Source organism: Polypterus senegalus, chromosome 2, assembly GCF_016835505.1.
Source record: "Polypterus senegalus isolate Bchr_013 chromosome 2, ASM1683550v1, whole genome shotgun sequence".
NCBI lineage: Eukaryota > Metazoa > Chordata > Cladistia > Polypteriformes > Polypteridae > Polypterus > Polypterus senegalus.
This window is the reverse complement of record NC_053155.1, coordinates 73,657,914-73,682,839: the sequence shown is the minus strand read 5'-3', so window position 1 is coordinate 73,682,839 and position 24,926 is coordinate 73,657,914. Positions and strand designations below refer to the sequence as shown.

General features: G+C 36.9%; 1 protein-coding gene across 1 annotated transcript in view; it reads right to left on the bottom strand.

The window, feature by feature from the left end:
• LOC120523040 (TBC1 domain family member 8) overlaps positions 1-24,926 on the bottom strand; it is a 156,041-nt gene that overhangs the window by 93,299 nt on the left and 37,816 nt on the right. Inside the window, exon 2 of the mRNA XM_039743979.1 lies at positions 5,844-5,954. Within this exon, the coding sequence (XP_039599913.1) occupies positions 5,844-5,954 (111 nt within the window). The remainder of the gene's footprint in view (positions 1-5,843; positions 5,955-24,926) is intronic.

Here is a 24,926-nt window from a genome sequence, read left to right as displayed (position 1 = left end):
AATGTTTTTTTTTTATTTAAAACGGTTTTAGTGGGCGACAGAATCAAATAATAGACATGGACATGAATATTGTAAACTGAAGCTGTTTTAATTTCTGAAAAAAAAAAAAAAGCCTTTAAACTGCATTTGAATTCAAAACAGAAACAAAAATATCATCCCTGGTTAAAATTGGGCAGACTTAAAAATAAAGTGGTAGTTTAAGTACTTTAAGTACATTTTCAGAATAGTATTGTCTTTAAATAATAATAACCAAAATTTCACCATAAAGTGCAGTTTTTCTTCTTAAAAAATAAGTCAGAAACATAAAAGGTAATTTGACCAGCTTACTCTTTAAACTCTGAGTAACATTAGCCAAAATTATTTTGTACATTAGGCTAAAACAGTGTGATCATTGAACATTTTGTAATTAGATGTATTTAGAATTACTAACGGTCACGGAAGTCCAATGATCCCCAGTAAGAGCCACAAAGTCCGCTTTCTGTAATGCATCTAATTTTGCTTGCTTTTCAGTGTGCACAAAACCATGCTTTTATCAAGGCTTAGCTCAGGAAGTCGAAATGATCAGTCGTAGGAACGCTTTATTCCGACTCTAACATTTTTGTAGCTGTGATGTGTGCATCAGTGTAATGGATGTACCAGGAAATCATGCATTGACAAAAGTTCCCGTTTGCTTGGAATTGAAAGTGTGATTAAATGCGTTATTTTTAGCGCGTTATGGAGTACATGCATCGAAGCTTCTCAGCTGTGCTTGTGCTAAGAAAGGGAAAATTTTAAAAATAACGTAACATGATTCTGCGTTAACCTAATATTTTTTCATACGTCCCAAACCAAGGAGATCGAAGGTAAAATGAATCGGGAAGCGCGCGTACATAGTCAGTACATCCCCTCTCGGGAATCGAACCTCGAACCTCGGCGTTAGGCGAAGACTCTACAATTAGCCACAGCGTGTGGCTTGTCTATGCTAGTATGTATTGTAGATCGGGTATATATATACATTTATATATATACCCGTGTACCTGTGGAGAAGTAGAAGTTATGAAAAGAAAAGGGTACATTTTAAAAATAACGTAACATGATTGTCAATATACAGTAATTGTTTTGTGAGTGTTATTGAATGTTGCTGTCATCAAGGATTTGATTATCATTATTTCTTTCAATCAGGCTCGTATTTGTAGGATGTGTTCAAGTTACATTCCGTGTTTGTCAATCGTTGTAAAGATAAGAGGTTTCATTCATCGATTAGTTCCTTACTGCATCAATAAACAGCTCGTCTTCCTTTTATCTTTGATGTGACAAACTGCATGCACGGGTTTTTTTTACACTGTCTTCCTTTAGCAGGACATTCACTTTTTCCACCGTGTGCTTTGTTTCCGCAGTAGCTGCACTTATGAATATGATTCTATGTATAAGGCGCTTCATATTTTTTGCTGCCTTCTCAATTGTGTAATTCGGTTTTGTTCAGCACTCTTTGGAACTGTTGCTTTTGTCTGTGCACTGCGTCAGTTCACGTGAGCAGCTTGGTGTTCTTGCATCGAAGGTTCCCAGCTGTACTGGTGCCATCTGTGTAATGTCAGCTAAGACCCGGCACTTAAAAGTTTCTCTCGCAGTTTCAATGAGTTTGTGCCAAACACCACCCTGACCATCTCATCTTCCTCTGCATAAGCACAGTCCTTCACCGTGAATATTTACCGGCAGTGTTTGTATTGGATTGCGCTGATGGGCGGCCTTATATGGGCAGGCACTAAATTACAAGCGCTAGTGGTAGCCTATGAACTTAATTTAATATAAACTTACGGTTCACGCCGTGCTTTGTTTCGCAGTAGCTGTACTTATGAATATGCTTGTATGCATCATTTGCTTCATAATGTTTTTCTGCCTTCTCAATTGTGAAATGGCGTTTTGTGCTGATCGCTGTTTGGAGTTCTTCCTTGTGCTCTACGTACTTACGTAGGAGGCGTGATGATGTCACACGAAACTCCGCCCCGCCATCTCCAACTCAAGACTCCATTACATTATATGGGGAAAAATAGCTTCCAGTTATGACCCTTATGCGTAGAATTTGAAATGAAACCTGCCCAACTTTTGTAAGTAAGCTGTAAGGAATAAGCCTGCCAAATTTCAGCCTTCTACCTACGGGAAGTTGGAGAATTAGTGATGAGTCAGTGAGTGAGTCAGGGCTTTGCCTTTTATTAGTATATATAGATATATATATATATATATATATATATATATATATATATATATATATATACACACACACACACACACATATACAGGGTGGGGCACTTATATGGATACACCTTAATAAAATGGGAATGGTTGGTGATATTAACTTCCTGTTTGTGGCACATTAGTATATGTGAGGGAAACTTTTCAAGATGGGTGGTGACCATGGTGGCCATTTGAAGTCGGCCATTTTGGATCCAACTTTGTTTTTTCAATAGGAAGAGGGTCATGTGACACATCAAACTTATTGGGAATTTCACAAGAAAAACAATGATGTGCTTGGTTTTAACGTAACTTTATTCTTTCATGAGTTATTTACAAGTTTCTGACCACTTATAAAATGTGTTCAAAGTGCTGCCCATTGTGTTGGATTGTCAATGCAACCCTCTTCTCCCACTCTTCACACACTGATAGCAACACCAGGGAGAAATGCTAGCACAGGCTTCCAGTATCCGTAGTTTCAGGTGCTGCACATCTCGTATCTTCACAGCATAGACAATTGCCTTCAGATGACCCCAAAGATAAAAGTCTAAGGGGGTCAGATCGGGAGACTTTGGGGGCCATTCAACTGGCCCACGACAACCAATCCACTTTCCAGGAAACTGTTCATCTAGGAATGCTCGGACCAGACACCCATAATGTGGTGGTGCACCATCTTGCTGGAAAACTCAGGAGCGTGCCAGCTTCAGTGCATAAAGAGGGAAACACATCATCATGTAGCAATTTCGCATATTCAGTGGCCTTGAGGTTTCCATTGATGAAGAATGGCCCCACTAACTTTGTACCCCATATACCACACCATACCATCAATTTTTTGGTCCAACAGTCTTGGAGAGATCTATCCAATGTGGGTTAGTGTCAGACCAATAGCGATGGTTTTGTTTGTTAACTTCACCATTCACATAAAAGTTTGCCTCATCACTGAACAAAATCTTCTGCGTAAACTGAGGGTCCTGTTCCAATTTTTGTTTTGCCCATTCTGCAAATTCAGTGCGCCGATCTGGGTCATCCTCGTTGAGATGCTGCAGTAGCTGGAGTTTGTAAGGGTGCCATTTGTGAGTAGCTAATATCCGCCGAAGGGATGATCGACTAATGCCACTCTCCAGTGACATGCGGCGAGTGCTACGCTGTGGGCTCTTGCTGAATGAAGCTAGGACAGCCACTAATGTTTCTTCATTAGTGACAGTTTTCATGCGTCCACATTTTGGCAAATCCAACACTGAACCAGTTTCACGAAACTTAGCAAGCAGTTTGCTAACTGTAGCATGGGAGATGGGTGGTCTCGTATGGTGTCTTGCATTGAAATCTGCTGCAATGATCCGGTTACTGCGTTCACCAGACATCAACACAATTTCTATCCGCTCCTCACGTGTTAAACCTCTGCGACATGTCAATGGCTGTAAACAAAGAGAAACTTGTAAATAACTCATGAAAGAATAAAGTTACGTTAAAACGAAGCACACCATTGTTTTTCTTGTGAAATTCCCAATAAGTTTGATGTGTCACATGACCCTCTTCCTATTGAAAAAACAAAAGTTGGATCCAAAATGGCCGACTTCCAAATGGCCACCATGGTCACCACCCATCTTGAAAAGTTTCCCCCCCTCACATATACTAATGTGACACAAACAGGAAGTTAATATCACCAACCATTCCCATTTTATTAAGGTGTATCCATATAAATGGCCCACCCTGTACTATTATCTAACACAATACTTAGAGAACTATACACCTGAAATAAGTTACCATGTTAAAAAAAAATCTACCTGTTAAAAGTCTCCATCTGTGTCCCCATATTCTTGTTAAAGAAATTATTTTAAAGTTAACAGCCAGGATCCATTTCAAAACTGTGACATGATTGAAATGTTTACATTTTAATCTCAATTTGCTTAAATTAAAAAAGTTCAGCTACTTCAAACGTTCCTCAAACTTCACTGTGTCGGAGTCAGTCTAGTTGTTCTCCTCTATACTTTCTCTAGCACTGCTCTGTCTTTTGTGTTTCAGATGAGGCCTCACAAGTACACTACATAGCTTAATTATAATTGTCCTTGACTTGCACTCCCCACATTGGACTATATAACCTAACATCATATTAGCCATCTTAACTGGTTCTGTACACTGTCTAGATGCAAAGAGTGAAGAGTCCACTACGACTCCAGTTTCAAACCTCTCACTGTACATTAAAATCTAAATTTTTATGTTCATTATGCAATACGTTTCACTTGTTTAAATTAAATCTTATCTGCCAGACGTCTGCCTATGGATGTATTTTGTCTAGCTCACTCTGCAACGATTAGGCTGACTCAACATTACCTGCATTTTAGTATATTTAAAAACTTCACCAGACTGTTACTTATATTTCTGTCCAGCACATTTGTGTGTATTAACAGTAGCAGTGGCCACAACACTGATTCCTGAGGGACACCACTCTTAACATCAGAAACATTTCCAGGCATCTTATCCTATTGTTTCAGTATTTAACTAGTATTCCACCCATCTTTACATTACAATTCTGATTTCTTAAAAGTTTGGTCCCTAACCTTTTGCCTATCTCTTAAATAGGTAGATAAATAAATATATATACACATACCATAGTATGCATTGTGTAGAGTACGAATTTAAGTATGTCTAAGTGTTTACATGCAGTATGTAATGTATTAAATTCTTTAATGTGTTTATTTTTGTATAGAGTATAATTATTGAATTCATATTTAAATGTTTTTATTATGTGTATACTCTGTTGTATTACTACTTACTTCTCTACTACAGTGTGCTTTGCACACAAGTTTTTCACCGACTTATACATTTGTGATAAATGATATAACAAAAAAACTGACTTGACATGACATATTTAGACTTTATCAAAAGCCTTCTGATAATCAAAACAAATAATAATATACTTGTTTTGCTCTCTTTTAAAATACAAGCATTCTAATAAAACAAAATCTCCCCCATCTACAGTAAATCATGTTGACCGATTACTAAGAAACCTGTTCTTGCTATTTGATGTGCAGTCTTTCCTTAATAATTACCTGTATTAAATTACCCATAATACATGTTAAAATTACTGACCTATAGTTACTTGGATCACCCTAATCACCTCTTTATGTGACTGAATAACATTTGCTAGTTCCCAGGCCTTAGGAATTTCCCCAGAGAGCAATGACCTTGTAAAAGGATGTGTCAAGAATTGATGTATGTACTCACTGGCCTGCTCAAGCTCCCTAGGAAATATGGTATTTGCTTTATTTCAGCTTTTAAACCTAAGCAGTCCATGTCTCTCTATAATTTCCAAATCACTAAGTATATTTTTGATAGTACCTGTAAATGTTAGGATGTTATCGACATCTTCATATGTGTAAACTTAAAAAAACAGTTTTATAGGATGTAAAGTATTATGTATATATCCAATTGTTTCTTTTTAACCAACCTAATAAGGATTTTGTCATTTCTTTGTGCCCAAGCTTAAAGTATATACAATGGCCATTTCTATTTTACAAAATGAATAATTTTTCCTTCACCGTTTCAACACAACCTTTGGGACCAGTTTTATATATAAACACAAAACTGCACCAAAGTAATAATAATTTTTTTTTTTATAAAATTAATAAAATTACCGCTGGCAATGGACCAGTAGACCTGTGATCCCGGAACCTGAAGCAGAATTCGGAATGGGGTAACACGAGCATTGGAGTCCAAAACTGCATCCAAAGCACCAACCAAAAGACCTGTGCAAAAAAAGGCAATTACTAAGACATGTGAAACAAAAAAGGTTCTCTGATATTCATTAGTCATTCACATAAAAATAAAAACTCTGAGAAATTTTAACATGTACACAAATGCTGTAATGAAATATTATTTAGTAAGGTTAATCCATAGTATAGTTTACCTATAATATCATTATTATTCTACTGCTGGTAAAGGTCCATTGTGAGAAGAAAATAGGCAGCTGTGGTAGAGCTGTTCCGAAGCCTCCGCAGTATAAAAAGCCCTTTTGCCATGCCACCATCACACCAGTTTTGCCGTTTGTTTCATGGCAATATCAATAAGTTTGTATCTGTGTTTGGTATTTACCAGGAACTTGGTTATCATCATCCATTTGGATAAATCCTTTATTCACTGCTTATTCCAAAAACCTGATTATTTTGCATTTTTCTACATGTAACCTGTACATGATTTTTTTGGTATAAAAATGACCAGCAAACCAATTTTCATGTCATGATATGAACCAAACAATCATCAGCCCTTCAGTTTTCTGAATACGCCTCCCACCCCATGGTTGTGAAAATCCTTCACAGCAACACTGAAGACTGTGCAGAAAAAAACAGTCCATCAGAGAATGATCATGCACTCACCCACACTTTTACAGGACAAACCGAGTCACTCAGATTAGCATCAGACACCATTCAATAATCTATCCTGGACAAGACATAGTCAATCACAATTAACATACATGCTCTTACCGACACTCATCACACACCAATATAATGTATAGAATCTAACTGGCCTAAAATATACATTTTTACAATGTGGGAAGACAGCAGATAAACTTCTACACTGATATACAGCATCTACTGATACTTAATCAGACAACATGCAAGACAAAATGTGTTCAAAAACACAAACTGGAATGTTTACCATGCCTTAAAAGTTAAACAGGGATCAATTTTTGATTCTTCACATTTATATTTAAGAAACATTAAAATGTTAGTCTTCAAATGATCAAGAAAGCCATAAATTATGGCAAAACCTAACATAAGAAAAAGATTTGTACAGCTAAATAAGTGCAGGCTTGTCTGAAGTCAACATTTAACAAAAAACAACAAAGAAAATAACACAAATAAATTTTAGACATGCACCATAATCATTAAAACTTAAAACTACTATCCACCTCCAAAATAGCTGATAACATACATTAAAAGTTTAAAGAGCCGAAACTGATTTAAATGTTTTTTTTTTTTTGTTAAATTACTAACTACATACAATATAGCTACATTTTTTTCCTTAGTTGCTAGCTGCCATATCCCATCCTTCAACAATTGTACTCTGCCAATAGTTCACTGGCCGTAAAGTCTATTACTCTGCACAAACTGTGTGATTACCTGTCAGCCTGATTTTATTAATGGTCTTTTACGAGAGAGAGCTATGGCTGGATGTTTTTTTAAGATGATGACTCTCAATATACAACTGTATTCTAGTTTGCACAAAATCTCAGTAAAGGCAACTGTTACTGACATACTAATGCATCTGTGTATGGTGCACAATGAAAATTTATATTCAAAGCCATGTAAATATTTTATCCATTCCCTTTAAACTCTAAACTGCACAAATATATGTTATATAGATAGGTACATGCCTAAAAATAAAAAATTGTGTACATGTCACTATTTGTTCAACTGCATGGGACAAGCAGGTGTAGAGAATAAGATGCCTAGTTCTGGTGGAAATGACAAAAAAAAAAAAATAATAAAAACTCTGGAAACTGTATTAGTTGTAAAAAGATCACTTCCAGAAAAAATTAAATAAAATGCAGTCAGGCATGTACCCCGGGCATTTAAACTGAGGACCTGCCTCATCCTTCCACTCACTGGTCACGAGTCCAGTCCAATAAGAGCTTATTCATTGGCAAACATTGTGTTTCACATGATATCAACAGTGCAAAGTTCACAAAGAGATGCATACAACTAAAGATTAAAAGATAAAGAAAAGTATAATTTTATCAGAAAGAGAATATGCCTTGGACTTTTACATTTCCGAGATGCTTCAACAAGGAGAAAGTCAATTCACCAGCATAGTTTTACAGCCTGCAACTAAATAATTTTGAGGTAGCCCATTTATGGATATGAATATATATGATGGGGGTAGACAGAAAATTCAAATGCTCATTCATTTCTGAGCAGGTACAGTTTCAGTTCACAAAAGCATTTTCCAGAAGTGACTTGTTTAACAGTATTATAGTAAAAATGCATGAGATTGGGATATTGTGAGCATATAACTGGATGACTCCATATCTGGATTATGCGGCATGAGTAATATGAGGCTTTGTTCCATGGATGTTTTGATATTTGCCATTTTCCAATGTTGGTCACAATAAACTTATATTCTATCAGAAATACTTTTATCTTTGTTCTTAATGAAATCATAAGATAACATTTTTTTCTCACCCATCACTACAAAGTACATGGGGAAGTAACATATAAAAATATATAATTTTTGGATGGAGCATTCTGTTAAAGAAGCAGATTTAGTTTAAGACCTGCATGTATTCATTCCTGGTTTAGGTCATGACTTCCAATAAGTTTGACTTTCACCAAAATTAATTTAGAGAAATGTGTTAGAAATGCATTTTTAGTGATATGCACCATTTTGAATGATTTCCTTCCAAGCAGATGCAGTAGTTAATCTAAAAGCAACCTTCCTCTTTGCACACATCTCTTTACTATCATTTCTATATTTTTAGATGTTTTTTTAACACTAGAATTACCAGAGATTGCGAAAAAAAAACTCGTGATCCAGCCCACTTTAAATCCATTTGCACCTCTCTGCCAGCGTCTTTTGTCCTGTAAATGTGCCGATAAAGACAAGCAGCAAGCACCCTGCTATCTCATCCCCCCACTGCTGCAGAACATGCACAAAGTTCTCCCAGCTCATGCCTTGATTGATTATCTGGGAGTGAAGTGCTGGAGTTTAGAGTGGAAATAATAGATTGTTATTTGGAACGCATGCATTTCATGTGTGTTCCATTTCTATAATAATCTGTGTAAACACATTGTTAAAACAGAAACATTTTTCATATTTTAGTAGTTAATGACAAAATGTTGGTGTAAACTATATAATATGTGAAGGCAGAAGTCCAAAGATCAAATAAACACTTTCACAAAAGTTTCAAGGATAAGACAACGGCTTCCATGGCGTAGCGGTAAGATTTGCTGACCTGCAATCAAGAGTACCCCGTTCGATCCCTACTACCTCATATATTTGCAGTTTTCAGTAGTGAGTTGCTCTTATTGTTAATATTATATAGTACACACATACATTTGGTGTGCATCTGTAACAGACTGTACTTTATAGGACTTGTAAAAGTTACGCTGACGGAGAGGTGCGATGGAATTTAAGGTGGGCCGGATCTACGAGTTTTTTCGTAGGCTCTGGTAATTCTAGTGTTAAAAAATAAAATACTTCACTAAGTAAAACTTTTACACTGATAAAAACTCAAAGAACCTGAACACTAGCATGATAACTTCATCACTAATTACTTTAAGCATACAGAAAATTAAAAACATGCGAATTACCTGCATAGTAAAAACCAAATTAACAAAAAATCTTCACATAATAAAACAGTAAAGAAATATCAGCACAGAATCACATCTTTAATTTAGTACTTTGCATGTTATCTATTTTTAGTGGAAAGGAGAAATAGAGTAGCAGGTCACTGAGTATAGACAGTGGTTTAACAAACAATTCTTACAGTTTTATGCTTAGCATATCCCTGAATATTATACCATGAATTCCTACTTCTATATTTACAGAAAAGTGAGGGTGAAATTTGCAATGCAGCATCCTTGAGCATAAACAGCCAAACAATAAAAATATATACAGCATGTTAACATTTGGCATTATATAAATAAACCTGCTATTAAGAGTGGTTTCATTTAGGAAGTGGCAAGTACATTTTACTGTCAGCAGTCAGTTTCAGATCAGCTTTTAATGATCTTAACACTAGCTTCTCAATATGGTCAAAAGACCCTAAGTATATAAAGAAATAGTGTGGCAAGCATGTTGCATTATTTGTACAACTGGGAACCTCATTTTTGTTGTATTGATATTTCTAATGTTTTTTACATATAGACCTCTTCAAAAGCTTATGTGGTTCTTTAAAACATTACTCCAACAAATTTTCACTATAATCAGTTTCTAAATCAGACACTAATTATTTGCTGTAAATTGACTCCTTCTACCTTTCTTAACTTGGTGAATTTAAAATTAAGAACATTATGTTGCAAAGGTGCAACAAGTTGTCTCATATGTGCTTACTTAATATCTTCTAGGTTCATTAGTATTTTAATCATATAAGTGTCGTGTTAACTGCAAAAAAATACCCTTATTAAAAGGGTACTTTGGTATTGAGTGACAATGAATTCTAGGCTATGCTAATGTGCACTCATACCGTACCATTATATTGACAGCTGGAAAAAAAAAAAAGTTTGAACATAACTGAATTTCTAAAAGTCATACGTAAGTAAAGGTTACACCTAAGGTCTGAAATTAGAAAACTAGAAGAAGTCTTCAAAAAACCATCATGTCCATTAAAATACAAAAGCTACAAAGTGATTAATAGATTGGCATTAACAATATTGAAAGCTTGCATCCACTCTGGCCTTCTATAAATTGACCTTACTTAGACCTAAAAATGTGTAAATATGAGTTAGATTGCCATTCCAAGCCTTAAACTGGGCTAAACACTCCCAGAGTCTTTGTCAAAATGTAAAGGTTCAGATATGAAAACATTAAGCTAAATGAAGGTGTTAATGGCACATATTTTTAAATACAGAATAATAGGTGGCATTTCATTACCCAGCTATTCTGCTTTTCATTTTCTCCTCATCCTTTAAGCCTTGCTAGGCATTCAGAGACCTACTCATAAGCCAAAACATGCTTTTTAAACTTTAGTAGCTAACTCACCTAAAACATTCCTATACTGTGAAAACAGTTTTTCATCAAGTGTGTATTATCTTTTGCAATTATAATTTTTTTATCAGACTATTTATCTAATGTTACAAAACAGATGAACGCTAAATCTTGCAGCATGAAATATTCTTCAGATTTCTTTTTCCTATATTCACTGAATAGTAGCACTTTTTGGAAGCTAAAAAATACATATGTACAATAGCATATATACTTGGTTTGGTATCAAACTTCCACATGACCACAGGTTCATTCTTACTGAAAATGAACTAACAACTTTCATCTCCTTTGCTGTTGTTGTATAACCGGCACTTAACATTAAGTTTGCATTCCACATACTTAGTTCAAATTAACTTTAGAGAACAAAATTAGAAACAAAAACTAAAACAGTAGGACAGCAGACTCTAAACCACAAGGTTGCTGGATCATTGTCCATTAATGACACAATATGTCAGCAACTGCTCCAGAAGCTGACATATACAAACACTTGTGTTATGGACTTGTTATTTGCTTTTCAATAAATATGTCAGATATTAAATCACTAATATACATTTCATTTCATTTTTGTTAAGTAAAATTTGATTCAAGCTGATAAGATTATATAAAAGAATGGGAACATTAAAATACACAAATTAAAGTTTGAATTGTTGAAACAGAGTTCCATGAACAATAAGCATGTGTCTTCCACAAAAAAAAATAAATAAAAAGGATTAAGAGTATTTCACCTACATTTTAAAAACAATGCTACTGAGAAAAAGACATTCATTATTGTTGATGTTGTGAAAAATCACCTGCTGCCTTTTGACCTACAGATTCATTGATTTAAAATTTCAAGAGACTAAAGTTCCAATACCTTCACAGGTTTAAATGGGATTGATGTTTGGGAGTAATATTAGAGAGGACCCTGCAATTCCAAGGAAGTCCCAGCTGAAATGAAGGTTTTTGTTTTTCTGTGCCAATAGAATATGATACAAAAAACAAGTTATTTCAGGAAAAAGATGACAAAATCTTTAATAAAATTCAAAGTTCAAAACATTTTAATTTAAAAAAGAAGCCAATCTTGTCTACGTGTTTGGCAGACTTGAAGAAGGCTTATGATCACTTATCCCATGCTGCCTTCTGGGAAATTCTCTAAGAACACAAAGTAATTGGGTTCTGCATTTATGCAACAAAAGTTGCATTGCTTACATTTAATCTATTTACAGTAATCTCCCATAAATCAACATGTCAAGCTACAGGCTGGACTAAGATCACACCCAGTTTGGGAAATAAAGAAATGCAGATGCAGCAGTCCTTTGTCATCTCTGGCACATACTGGAACAGTTCATGGCTGAACACCATGGTTGGAAATCAGTTGTTTGTTCTTAGCAGGTAAGGTGAGAACAGCCACAGCAAGTGGAAATGTTCGAGGACTTGTGGTTCTTGATCTCAAGTGTATGTAGATGCAATTGTGAGACTGCAAACAAACTAAAGCACCAGCACCATCTCTGGAAGCTTTGTATTAGTCAGTGATGGTGAAGCATGAGAAAACCTTTAGAGCAAAGTTTTCAATTTTCTGGTAAATTTACATCTACATTTTCTGCTGTATTAATAGGAATGGTTAGTGACCAAAAGAATCACATTAAAAGATACAAATGACTGAAATGAGGTTCCAACCCAAAGATGTCAAGAGGAGGAATAAAGTGATCAATTACTCCTCTGGATTAACAAGAGCCAGCTGAAAAGATCTGGCCGTTCAGTTGGGATGCCCACTAACCACCTCTCTTGGAAGGTACTGTATTTTAGGCACAGCCCATTTCGAAGAGATCCCAGTGCATATCTAAAACTTTCAACAGAGATTCTCTCTCTCTCTCAGAACGCCTTGTCATGCTTGGAAACTTTCTAAATGAAGCTGAAGACTTGGATTTAAAGAAATAACTGACAACTTCAGTCTATTGTCACTATAATACCACCTCAAAAACAGGACAACATGTAGTATTTTCCTCAACAGCTATCTCATATTCACTAATGCACCATTTGTCAGTTCTGATTCAAGTAGCATGAGGTGTTTTACAGTATATTCGTTATGAGCAATTCTAATAATTGGTTTGGATAAAACAAATCCTGCAACAGTGGAATTGAGAAGTATTGTGTTCAGTAAATGTGCAACATTATCTGGTAAAAAAAAACAAAGACATTGAGTAAAGGCAGCCAGAGTCTAAATCTCTAAATTCCAACCAGATATCAAATATTGTATGTAATCAGCTGCTTCTCAAAGTTAAAATATTTATTTTCTCAATTATAACCCAAAATAAAGGTCGCGAGCTTTCAACCAAGTGTAATTTCGACAACTTGCTAAACACTCCACCCATTACAATGTTGAGGTAACTATTATCTTGCTTCAGATATAAAACTTCATGACTTAACTTCTAGCTGTTTCTTGTTTATATAATTGTGATTATTAAATATTATTATTAAATAATAATTATTTAACATAGGTCTCTGGTGCATTTGGAATTCTTGCTCAATTGTACTCTCCCCAAAGAAAAAAAATCAGGCCAAATTTAAAATGACCATAATCATCATGTGCATTCCAATTAAATGAAAGAATATGAGAAAATATATAAAGTAAAATAAAATGAAAAATGCTCACTTGTTAACTGTTTTGAATGAGCTACTCTTCATCATTAAACTGTCAAATCTCTTAAATTACAAACAAGCGCTTGTATCATACGGTTTTCATAGTAGGACTCCATTACTGTTCCAACTACTGATATAGAATTTATAGTCCAGAGGATTAGTTGAATCGTTAAGGGATTTTTTGGAGATGCTTTGCATGGTCATTTTCTCAGCCTCAGGCATGATGTTTTAATTGTGTATTGAAGTTTACCTAAATTAAATTAATATAATTGCAGCATTAGTAACTAAATTAGAAGCAGACAAAAATATTTAGGAGAAATTTAGGAGAATATTCAAAAAGCAAATATTAAATAACTAAAAGAAAAGGTTTTATTGTATTATTACAAATCTTTGTTAAAAATAATTTGTTGTATGGAATGATTACAATAAAATCAATAAAATTAATAATAATAATAATAATAATAGATTTAACTGGAATGATCAGGCAATGATTTATGTCCATTATTGTTTATATTTTATTTATATTCTGAATCTTGACTGTATGGACAGGGTATTTTTGACCTTATTTTACCCTTCCTATTCATTTACTTTCCACGCTTACTGCAGCTTGTGATGTTTTTGTGATCCTGTTCTGCAGGGTTCAAATCTACTCTTCTCTCCCTTTTAGGTGGATTCCTATGTGACTTCAGCTTAACCACGGGCAGACTGTTGTAGAGACCTTACAAGCACTGCAGTAAATGGTGGGTGAGCAATTTGCTACCACCTTTTCATGAGAGGAGTAACTAGCCCCTTTTCTAGCTCTTCCAACAACTGCCTCTTGCAGAAATTCCTCTAGCTTGCTTTCAGGTGTAGTTTAGCTCACTTCACATCACAAAGGAGCTGTATGTGGAAATATCAATTATGTTAAATAATATGATTGGCAGGTATAGCAAAGGCAGTTAAGGCAGTACTTATGGCATCAGGTACAGCAATTATGGTATATTTACAGTTATATGACTCCACTAACTACCCCCCCTTTCATAATTGGTGTACTGACAGCTGATTGATTGTTGTGTTATTTGGGTGGGTAGGTCCAGGTGTGGAATTTTTGTTAGGTCTGACCAATAACAGAAACTGCTTATCCACTAGGTAAACCAATGGTTTTCCTATGTTTTTAGATTTTCTTGATTTAAACTTCATGGTTAGTCTAATCCAGACAGAATATTTGTTTACAAAATGTGCAGCACCTGTAAAAAAAATTGAAACTCGATAAATGTTTGCATTTTTGTAAATTATGGTTGAATTGTGATCATATTTCAAGGCAAAAAGATGACATTTACATTGTCCTCAATAACCTGAAGTTCAAAATGGGCCAGAACAACACATAAGGGATAAAATGCTAACATTTTTGATATGACAACGTTTGATGTAAATGTCCTTAAAATAAGTTGCATTTATTACCATATATACATAGAACAATAAAATGTAATACTTGCATGTCTCCTCAGGCAGATGACAAAAATACAATAAATAAATATAAACTGCTCAAAAAAATTAAAGGAACACTTTGAAAACACATCAGATCTCAATGGGAAAAAGAAATCCTCCTGGATAGCTATACTGATATAGACCGGGTAATGTGTTAGGAACGAAAGGATGCCACATCGTTTGATGGAAATGAAAATGATCAACCTACAGAGCCCTGAACTCAAAGACGCCCCAAAAATCAGAGTGAAAAAATTATGTGGCAGGCTAGTCCATTTTGCCAAAATTTAATTGCAGCAACTCAAAATTGTACGCAGCACTTTGTATGGCCCCTGTGTTCTTGTATACATGCCTGACAACATCGGTGCATGCTTCTGAGATGATGTTGTGGGGGATCTCCTCCCAGATCTGGACCAGGGCATCACTGAGCTCCTGGACAGTCTGAGGTGCAACCTGGTGGCATTGGATGGACCAAAACATAATGTCCCAGAGGTGTTCTATTGGATTTAGGTCAGGAAAGTGTGGTGGCCAGTCAATGGTATCAATTCCTTCATCCTCCAGGAACTGCCTGCATACTCTCACCACATGAGGTCAGGAATTGTCGTGCACCAGGAGCCACTGTACCAGCATAGGGTCTGACAATGGGTCCAATGATTTCATCCTGATACCTAATGGCAGCCAAGGTGCCTTTGTCAAGCCTGTAGCGGTCTGTGTGACCCTCCATGGATATGCCTCCCAGACAATCATTAACCCACCACCAAACTGCTCATGCTGAATGATGTTACAGGCAGCATAATGTTCTCCATGGCTTCTCCAGACCCTTTCACTTCTGTCACGTGCTCAGGGTGAACCTGCTCTCATCTGTAAAAAGCACAGGGCACCAGTGGTGCATCTGTCAATTCTGGTGTTCTATGGTGAATTCCAATCGAGCTGCATGCTGCTGGGCAGTGAGCTCAGGGCCCATTAGAGGACATGGGGCACTTGGGTCACCCTCATGAAGTCTTTCTGGTTGTTTGGTCAGAGACATTCACACCAGTGGCCTGCTGGAGGTCATTTTGTAGGGCTCTGGCAGTGCTCATCCTGTTCCTCCTTGCCCAAAGGAGCAGATACTGGTCCTGCTGATGGGTTATGGGCCTTCTATGGCCCTCTCCAGCTCTCCTAGAGTAACTGCTTGTCTCCTAGAATCTCCTTCATGCCTTTGAGACTGTGCAGGGAGACACAGCAAACCTTCTGGCAATGACACGTATTGATGTGCCATCCTGGAGAAGTTGGACTACCTGTGCAGCCTCCTAAGGGTCCAGGTATCGCCTCATGCTACCAGTAGTGACACTGACTGTAGCCAAATGCAAAACTAGTGAAGAAACAGTCAGAAAAGATGAGGAGGGAAAAATGTCAGTGGCCTCCACCTGTTAAACCATTCCTGATTTGGGGGTCATCTCATTGTTGCCCCTCTAGTGGATCTGTTGTTAATTTCATTAACACCACAGCAGCTGAAACTGATTAACAACCCCCTCTGCTACTTAACTGACCAGATTAATATCTAATAAGTTTCATTGACTTTATGCTATACTCTGATTAAAAAGTGTTCCTTTAATTCTTTTGAGCAGTATATTTAGCATCAAACATACAATATGTATTTGAAAGTATTATATATTATACACTCAGTTTATTATGTTACAGTATTTGTTACTGTGAGTGGCTGTTCAGTAACCTCATGACTTGGGTTGAAACTGTCCCTTAATCTACTAGTATTAGTCCCAATGGCTCTGTATTGTTTGCCAGAAGGGAGCAGCAAGAAAAGCGACTGTGCAGGATAGCTGAGGTCTTTAATTATACCGTTTATCTTTCAAAGACAGAGAGCGTTGTATATGTCTTGAAGAGAAGGCAGCTGGGTGCAGGTAACATTGTGTGCCACTTTTACAAGCCTCTGCAGTGGTTTCCGTTCTTGAGCCAAGTACGTACCGTACCAGGATGTGATGCAGCCAGTAAGGAACAACTTCATTGTGCACCTGTAAATGTTTGTGAGAACAGATGGAGAAATCTGAGCTCTCCTCAAACATCTGAGGATGGAGAAGTACCAGCTAGCCTTTTTGACAAGAGCCAAAATTTAGGAAGCGGAAAGGATATGGGATCCTGTGTGAACTGGATGTAGTGATATGCAAGCTAGAAGTAAACTTGACAATCAGGAATATTCTATTTAATGGACCAGAGCATCAATCTTTCGCAGCACTTTATCACAACTGGAGTGAATGTCACCAGACTGTACTCATTTAGTCTCTTTTGTCCTTTGAAAGCAGACAGATATCAATGAATAGGTCAGCTAATTGGCTACTACTGGTCTATTGGGACCAGATGCCTTGTGGACATTAACTAGTTTAACGTCCTCCTTATGTCATATACAGAAGTAAAGAAGGATAAAACATGCAGTGCTGCAGGAAATCAAATAGCGGGCTGTTTGTTCTCATGATCAATACAGGTACAGAAAATAGTAAGATGATCAGTAAGAGAAAGCGCAGATGAGGATTAGGTTTTACTTTCTAGTCTGTAAACATCCCTAACCCCAACCACAGTATCCACAAATTGATACAGCTGCTAAATTCCATCTCTAGTTTATACCTGTACTGATGTTTAGCCATTACATCTCTTGTATGTTCCCATGTCACAGTTTTGAAATTCCTTATGTCAGTAGTAATCCACAGTTTTTTATTAGGAAAAATGCAGATTGTTTTCTTAGGCAGACAGATGTCAAATATTTTTTTGAAGTATTCCATTACAAAGTCTGCATAGGAGTCTTTAAACATGTCCCAGTTTACACAATCAAAAAAGTTTTGTAGTTTATCCTGCACTGTACCACTTTGATTGCCGGCTCATGTTCCATCCATGCATTACCTTGATCATTGTTTGTGTCTTTTCATGTCTAGATTAAGGAGTGGATTATAAATGATTTTATTTTGAAATTGATGCATTAAAAGACACTTTCAGCAAACAAAAATATATCGTAGAAAACACAGAGTACAAGATGAACAAAAGAAAAACACCAAACCTGCTGATGCTTTGGGATTGACCATATGGGTTTCTGAAACCATAACTATGTGCTGGAGTAGTTCAGCCACTTAAAGTCAATTTAACTCCATTATAACACTCCTTTTTTACCTCTTTTTCTCTGCTTTGTCCAGACTCAGTCCTCTCTTCCTTCCACCAGCTGAGCAAATGCCCCATGTTCTTCCCAACTTTGTATTCAATTTGCTTTTGGTTCTGAGGCAACTTCTGGTTCTGAGGCTACATTCCAGAATTACTTCCCTGGTCAGGACAGTCCTACATTTGCTCGAGGTACACCAGCCTAGAACTTTTCCCTAATGACCCTTCCATGAGCCTCCAGTCGCACACAAAAGACAAACTCTTCAAGGAATCTCCCCAAAACCCTGCTGTATTGAAGAAAGGCAAGGCCCCATAAACCCCCACCCCCTCTGGGACCAGGACCAGCAGCTGACCATGGGTGTGCATGCTTTCTCCCTCTGTCTCTCCCTCTATCTGTAGACAGACACTCAGGCATCCCTCTCTTTTCCTAAGGAAGTATTTCAGGTTTCTGCCTGGATTATCTATCTTTCTCTGTTCCACCCTGAAAGTGCTATTGTCATGGACATTTCTTGTCAGCCAGCCAGCCTCTCATAAAGTGCATCAGTATTAGCCTTAAGAGCTTGAAAAATAAAATGAAAAGGTGTTTCTTTAAATTTTCTTTAAAGCTGTAAACATCCAGAGATGAACATAATGAAACATACCTCCTTCACTCCCCAGCAACCTATAATGTTATTTTGTTAAAGTAATGGTCATTTAAGATGCATCATTTTCTCTTTTTGTTTGAAAAAATAAATAATGCCTTTTGAAAACAGGAATAACTGCTTACTTTCTTGATTCTTATCTTAGCAAGCAAATTCTGCAGATGCTTAACAAGTTGCATTACTTATTACAATCACTTTTTCTAAACCATGTTCATAGGCCTAATTATTCAAATGCATAAATTATAATAATGATAATAATATAATTTAAAAGCATTTTTGTGGTGATATTTTACATATACTTAAAAACAATAGTTTTATCACAGCTTTTAACACTATTCTGGTTAATTATTTGATTTTGTCTTAAGTGAATTAAGTGAGAACTCATTTTAAACCTAATTAAATGGGTAACTGGGAGTTTACCTAAAATAAAACCAGCAGAATCTGCAATTCTCAAACACCATAGCAAAGGCCACTTTTTTTTTTTTTTTATAAAAGTGTGCATAGCATATACAGTTATGCTTGAAAGTTTGTGAACCCTTTAGAATTTTCTATATTTCTGCATAAATATGACCTAAACATCATCAGATTTTTACTCAAGTCCTAAAAGTAGATAAAGAGAAACCAGCTAAAAAACGAGACAAAAATATTATACTTGGTCATTTATTTATTGAGGAAAATGATCGAATATTACATATTTGTGAGTGGCAAAAGTATGTGAACCTCTAGGACTAGCAGTGAGTTTGAAGGTGAAATTCGAGTCTGGTGTTTTCAATCAATGGGATGACAACCAGGTGCGAGTGTATCATGGCACAGACAGACAAAGGAGATTTCCAAGGACCTCAGAAAAAAGAGTTGTTGATGCTCATCAGGCTGGAAAAGGTTACAAAACCATCTCTAAAGAGTTTGGACTCCACCAACAAAGATCACTCCAAGAGCGAGGTGTGTAACAGTCGGCAAGGTCACAAAGGACCCCAGGGTAACTTCTAAGCAACTGAAGGCCTCTCTCACATTGGCTAATGTTCATGTTCACGAGTCCACCATCAGGAGAACACTGAACAACAATGGTCTGCATGGCAGGGATGCAAGAAGAAAGCCACTGTTCTCCAAAAAAACATTGCTGCTCGTCTGCAGTTTGCTAAAGACCACATGGACAAACCAAAAGGCTATTGGAAGAATGTTTTGTGGACAGAATTAGACCAAAATAGAACATTTTGGTTTAAATGAAAAGCGTTATGATTGGAGAAAGGAAAACACTGCATTCCAGCATAAGAACCTTATCCCATCTGTGAAACATGGTGGAGGTAGTATCATGGTTTGAGCCTGTTTTGCTGCATCTGGGCCAGGACGGCTTGCCTTCATTGATGGAACAATAAATTCTGAATTATATCAGAGAATTCTAAAGGAAAATGTCAGGACATCTGTCCATGAACTTAATCTCAAGAGAAGGTGGGTCATGCAGCAAGACAACGACCCTAAGCACACAAGTCATTCTACCAAAAGAATGGTTAAAGAAGAATAAAGATAATGTTTTGGAATGGCCAAATCAAAGTCCTGACCTTAATCCAATCAAAATGTTGTGGAAGGACCTGAAGCGAGCAGTTAATGTGAGGAAACCCACCAACATCCCAGAGTTGAAGCTGTTCTGTACGGAGGAATTGGCTAAAATTCCTCCAAGCCGGTGTGCAGAAATAATCAAAAGTTACCGGAAACATTTAGTTGCAGTATTGCTGCAAAGCGGGGTCACACCAGATACTGAAAGCAAAGGTTCACATACTTTTGCCACTCACAAATGTAATATTCGATCATTTTCCTTAATAAATAAATGACCAAGTATAATATTTTTGTCTCATTTGTTTACTGGTTTCTCTTGATCTTCTTTTAGGACTTGAGTGAAAATCTGATGATGTTTTAGGTCATATTTATGCAGAAATATAGAACATTCTAAAGGGTTCACAAACTTTCAAGCACAACTGTAGTAGCAGATGACTAAGAACAATAGTGCATCACAGCAGATTTCCCAAGAAAAAAATGTTTGCACAGTTTTAAATGGAACCAAACATTGATGGGTGTTGGTTTAGCTCCTCGGTTTTAATGCCAGCAATGTAAATAAGATTCTAAGCATTATTTCTAAGCGTATTTGCCTAATATATTCTTTCAAAAATTGTACAGCTTTACTCAAGTAGTATAAAGAAGAATACTTGTAAAAGGTGGCAACTAATTAAAATAGTACTACAATTGAATAATTGCAGTATTATCTGAACAGGAAATCTTCTTAGACAAAAGAAGTGAAACAAATATAACACATTATTGCTGATCCTTCCAAAAGCTGTGCTCAAGTCATCTTCCTACTGAGCATCATGTAATATTTGTATTCCAAACACATTTTCTTTCCAACACTCTACTTGAGATGCACTGTAATGATTCCATCAGCTGTTCTTTGAGAAATAAATATGATGATGGCAAGCATTCCTTTCTCTTAATAGCCTGTGGCTGCACAAGTTCTTGGGCTCTGCCATGTAAAGCCTTTTCAATACTTTGTGCTGAAATGCATATATAAAGCACTGCTTGTTTCTGCAGTTCATAATGCTTTCTGATAATCAAACTATGTGGACTACATTTGAAGCCTTTTCATGTTTAGTAAGCTAACAAAGGACAAATGAATAGACTGTGAGGGAAATGGCTTTAGGGTATGTCAGCTGCTCGAGAACATAGACTGCTTAGAAATTATGCTGGATGGCAGAGCTTTTAAAAAAGGCAAAATCTATTTTAGTAATGAAAACTTAGTGCAGAATAATTTGTTTCTTTGGCATTTCAGTAGTATTAGAGTTATCAATGCTGACAGCTCAAATGCCCTGTCTTTCAGAGCTGGACGGTGACTCTGATAATTCTGAGGTGGTAGGCAGGGTTGAGGAGCCCCAACGGGCCACCTCAAAACCAGTTCCCAAAAAGAGAGAGGTAGTGATAGTTGGGGACTCAGTCATTAGGGGGATTGAAGCGCAGGTGTGCTCCAGAGAAAGAGAATCTCGCACAGTGTGTAGCACAGGTGGGAGACCTCCCTGGAAGGGTGGATAGGCTCTTGGCCAGAGCAGAGGTGGATCCAATTGTCATTGTCCATGTTGGAACAAATGACATACATAAGGGTAGTCTGTCAGTTCTGCAATCCAAATTCAAAGAGTTAGGTACCAAGCTGAGGAGCAGAACTGACAAGGTAGTGTAGTCTTCTCCGAAGTTCTGCCTGTGCCACGCGCCAGTCCACGTAAGAATGAGCAGATTAGAAGGCTTAACGCATGGCTCAAATCTTGGTGCAGGGTAGAAGGGTATAGGTTTATGGGGCATTGGGACTCCTTTTGGAACAAATGGGACCTGTTCTGCCGTGACGGGTTACATCTAAACCGGAGGGGCACCAATGTATTGGGGAGGCGTATGTGTAGGCTAGTCAAGGATTGTTTAAACTAGGCAATGTTGCAGGGAGTTTAGGACAGACCAGATTTAGATCTATACATGGAAGAACAAACAATGGTGTAGAAATAAAAATGCATAGTAATGTAAATTTTAAGCAAACACGTAAAGTAGAAGGATTAACACATTAAAAATAGCTTGCCTTAATGCTAGAAGTATCAAAAATAAGGTAAGTGAGTTGGAGTTGTATGTAGCAGAGCATAATTATGATATTATAGCAATAACGGAAACCTGGCTAAATAACAAAGATGGGGATGAGTGTAACATAGAGGGATACACATTTTTAGGAAGGATAGACAGAACAGAAAAGGAGGTGGGGTTGCTGTTTATGCCAAACAGGTTTAAATGTAAGTCATCTTCAGTTGGATGATGAGCCCCATCTTAGTGAGGACATGTGGCTTCGCCTGGAAAATATTAGGGAAAAGGTCTCATTTTAGGAGTGTGTTATAGACCACCCAATTCAGACAGTAATTTCAACACACATCTTTTAGTAATATCAAAAGGCAAGTTTACAGGGGATATTATAGTCATGGGGACTTTAATTATCCAAATATTAACTGGGATAACCTTACAGATGGAGGAGCACAAGAGCAGGAGTTTTAGAAGTAATCAGCGACTGTTTTTAACACAGCATGTTAAAGCACCAACAAGGGGTGAAGCCTGTCTGGATTTAGTATTCTGTAATAATCAGGATAGAATTGAGGGTGTAGAGGTGATTGAACCACTAGGGTCAAGTGACCATAATGTAATACAATTCTCAGTATTTTGTAAGAGTACAGATGCAAAGACTAAAATTGTTAAGTTGAACTTTAGTAGGGCTAATTTTGAGCAGATGCGACAAAGTCTAAGTAGGATAGACTGGGATAAGCTTTTAAATGTGGAGACAGTCGAGGAGCAGTGGAACAGGTTTAAAATGTTTTACATGTAATGCAGGACAGATACATACCTAAATTTGGAAGTAATAGGAAACTAAAAAACTCCATGATGGATTAATAAAGATTTAAAAAGAAGTTGCAAAGGAAAAACTGCTGTATAAGGCATATAAGACTAATGACTGCAAAGAGAACCGTAGCGTATGAGAACATGAGGGCAACCATTAAGAAGGATATCAGAGAGGCTAAAAGACAGTTGGAGAGGAATATAGCAGATAAGGCGAAAGAAGACCCCAAGAGATTCTTTCAGTATTTTAGTAGTAAAAGAACAGTTAAGGAGGAGGTCAAGTTCATCAGGAATAGTAAAGGGAATTAAAAGATACAGACAATGAAATAGCAGATGCCCTAAACTTACATTTTTCTGAGGTGTTTACAAGTGAGCAAGTGGATAACCTCCAGAGGTAAACAACTACTAAGGAGGTACTGAGGGATTTGGAAATTGTAGAGGGAGAAGTGCTGCTCAGATTAAATAAGATGAAATCAAACAAATCACCAGGCCCAGATAATATTTATCCTCGTGTTCTTAAGGAGGCTAGTGAGTACATATATAAACCCTTGACACATATTTTAGGCAGTCACTGTGTACTGGAGAGATTCCAAAGGACTGGAAAATGGCAAATATCATCCCATTATATAAAAAGGGTGACAGGGCAGATCCAAGCAACTATAGGCCAGTAAGCTTAACAAGCATCACAGGAAAATTAATGGAAGGAATTATTAAGGATAAGATTGAGCAACACATGGCAAGGACAGGAGTTATTCTGAACAGTCAGCATGGGTTCAGAAGAGGGAGGTCGTGTTTTACTAACATGTTGGAATTCTATGAGGAGGCAACAAAAGGATACGATCAAAGTGGAGCTTATGATATTATTTATCTGGACTTTCAGAAAGCATTTGATAAGGTGCCACATGAGAGGTTGGGCATCAAGTTAAAAGAAGTGGGAATTCAGGGTGATGTTTTTAGATGGGTGCAGAATTGGCTCAGACACAGGAAGCAGAGGGTGATGGTGCGAGGAACCTCATCAGAACTGGCGATGTTAAGAGTGGTGTTCCACAGGGGTCAGTGCTAGGGCCGCTGCTATTTTTAATATATATAAATGATTTAGATAGGAATATAAGTAACAAGCTGGTTAAGTTTGCAGATGATACCAAGATAGGTGGATTAGCAGATAATTTGGAATCCGTTATATCATTACAGAAGGACTTGGATAGCATACAGGCTTGGGCAGATTTGTGGCAGATGAAATTTAATGTCAGTAAATGTAAAGTATTACACATAGGAAGTAAAAATATTAGGTTTGAATACACAATTGGCGGTCGGAAAATCGAGAGTACACCTTATGAGAAGGATTTAGGAGTCATAGTGGACTCTAAGCTATCAACTTCTCAACAGTGTTCAGAAGCCATTAAGAAGGCTAACAGAATGTTAGATTATATAGCATGATCTGTGGAGTACAAGTCCAAGGAGGTTATGCTCAACCTTTATAATGCACTGGTGAGGCCTCATCTTGAGTACTGTGTGCAGTTTTGGTCTCCAGGCTACAAAAGGACATAGCAGCACTAGAAAAGGTCCAGAGAAGAGCAACTAGACTGATTCCAGGTCTACATGGGTTGAATTATGAGGAAAGATTAAAACAGCTGAGCCTTTACAGTTTAAGCAAAAGAAGATTAAGAGGTGACATGATTGAAGTGTTTAAAATTATGAAGGGAATTAGTACAGTGGATTGAGACTTGTATTTTAAAATGAGTTCATCAAGAACAC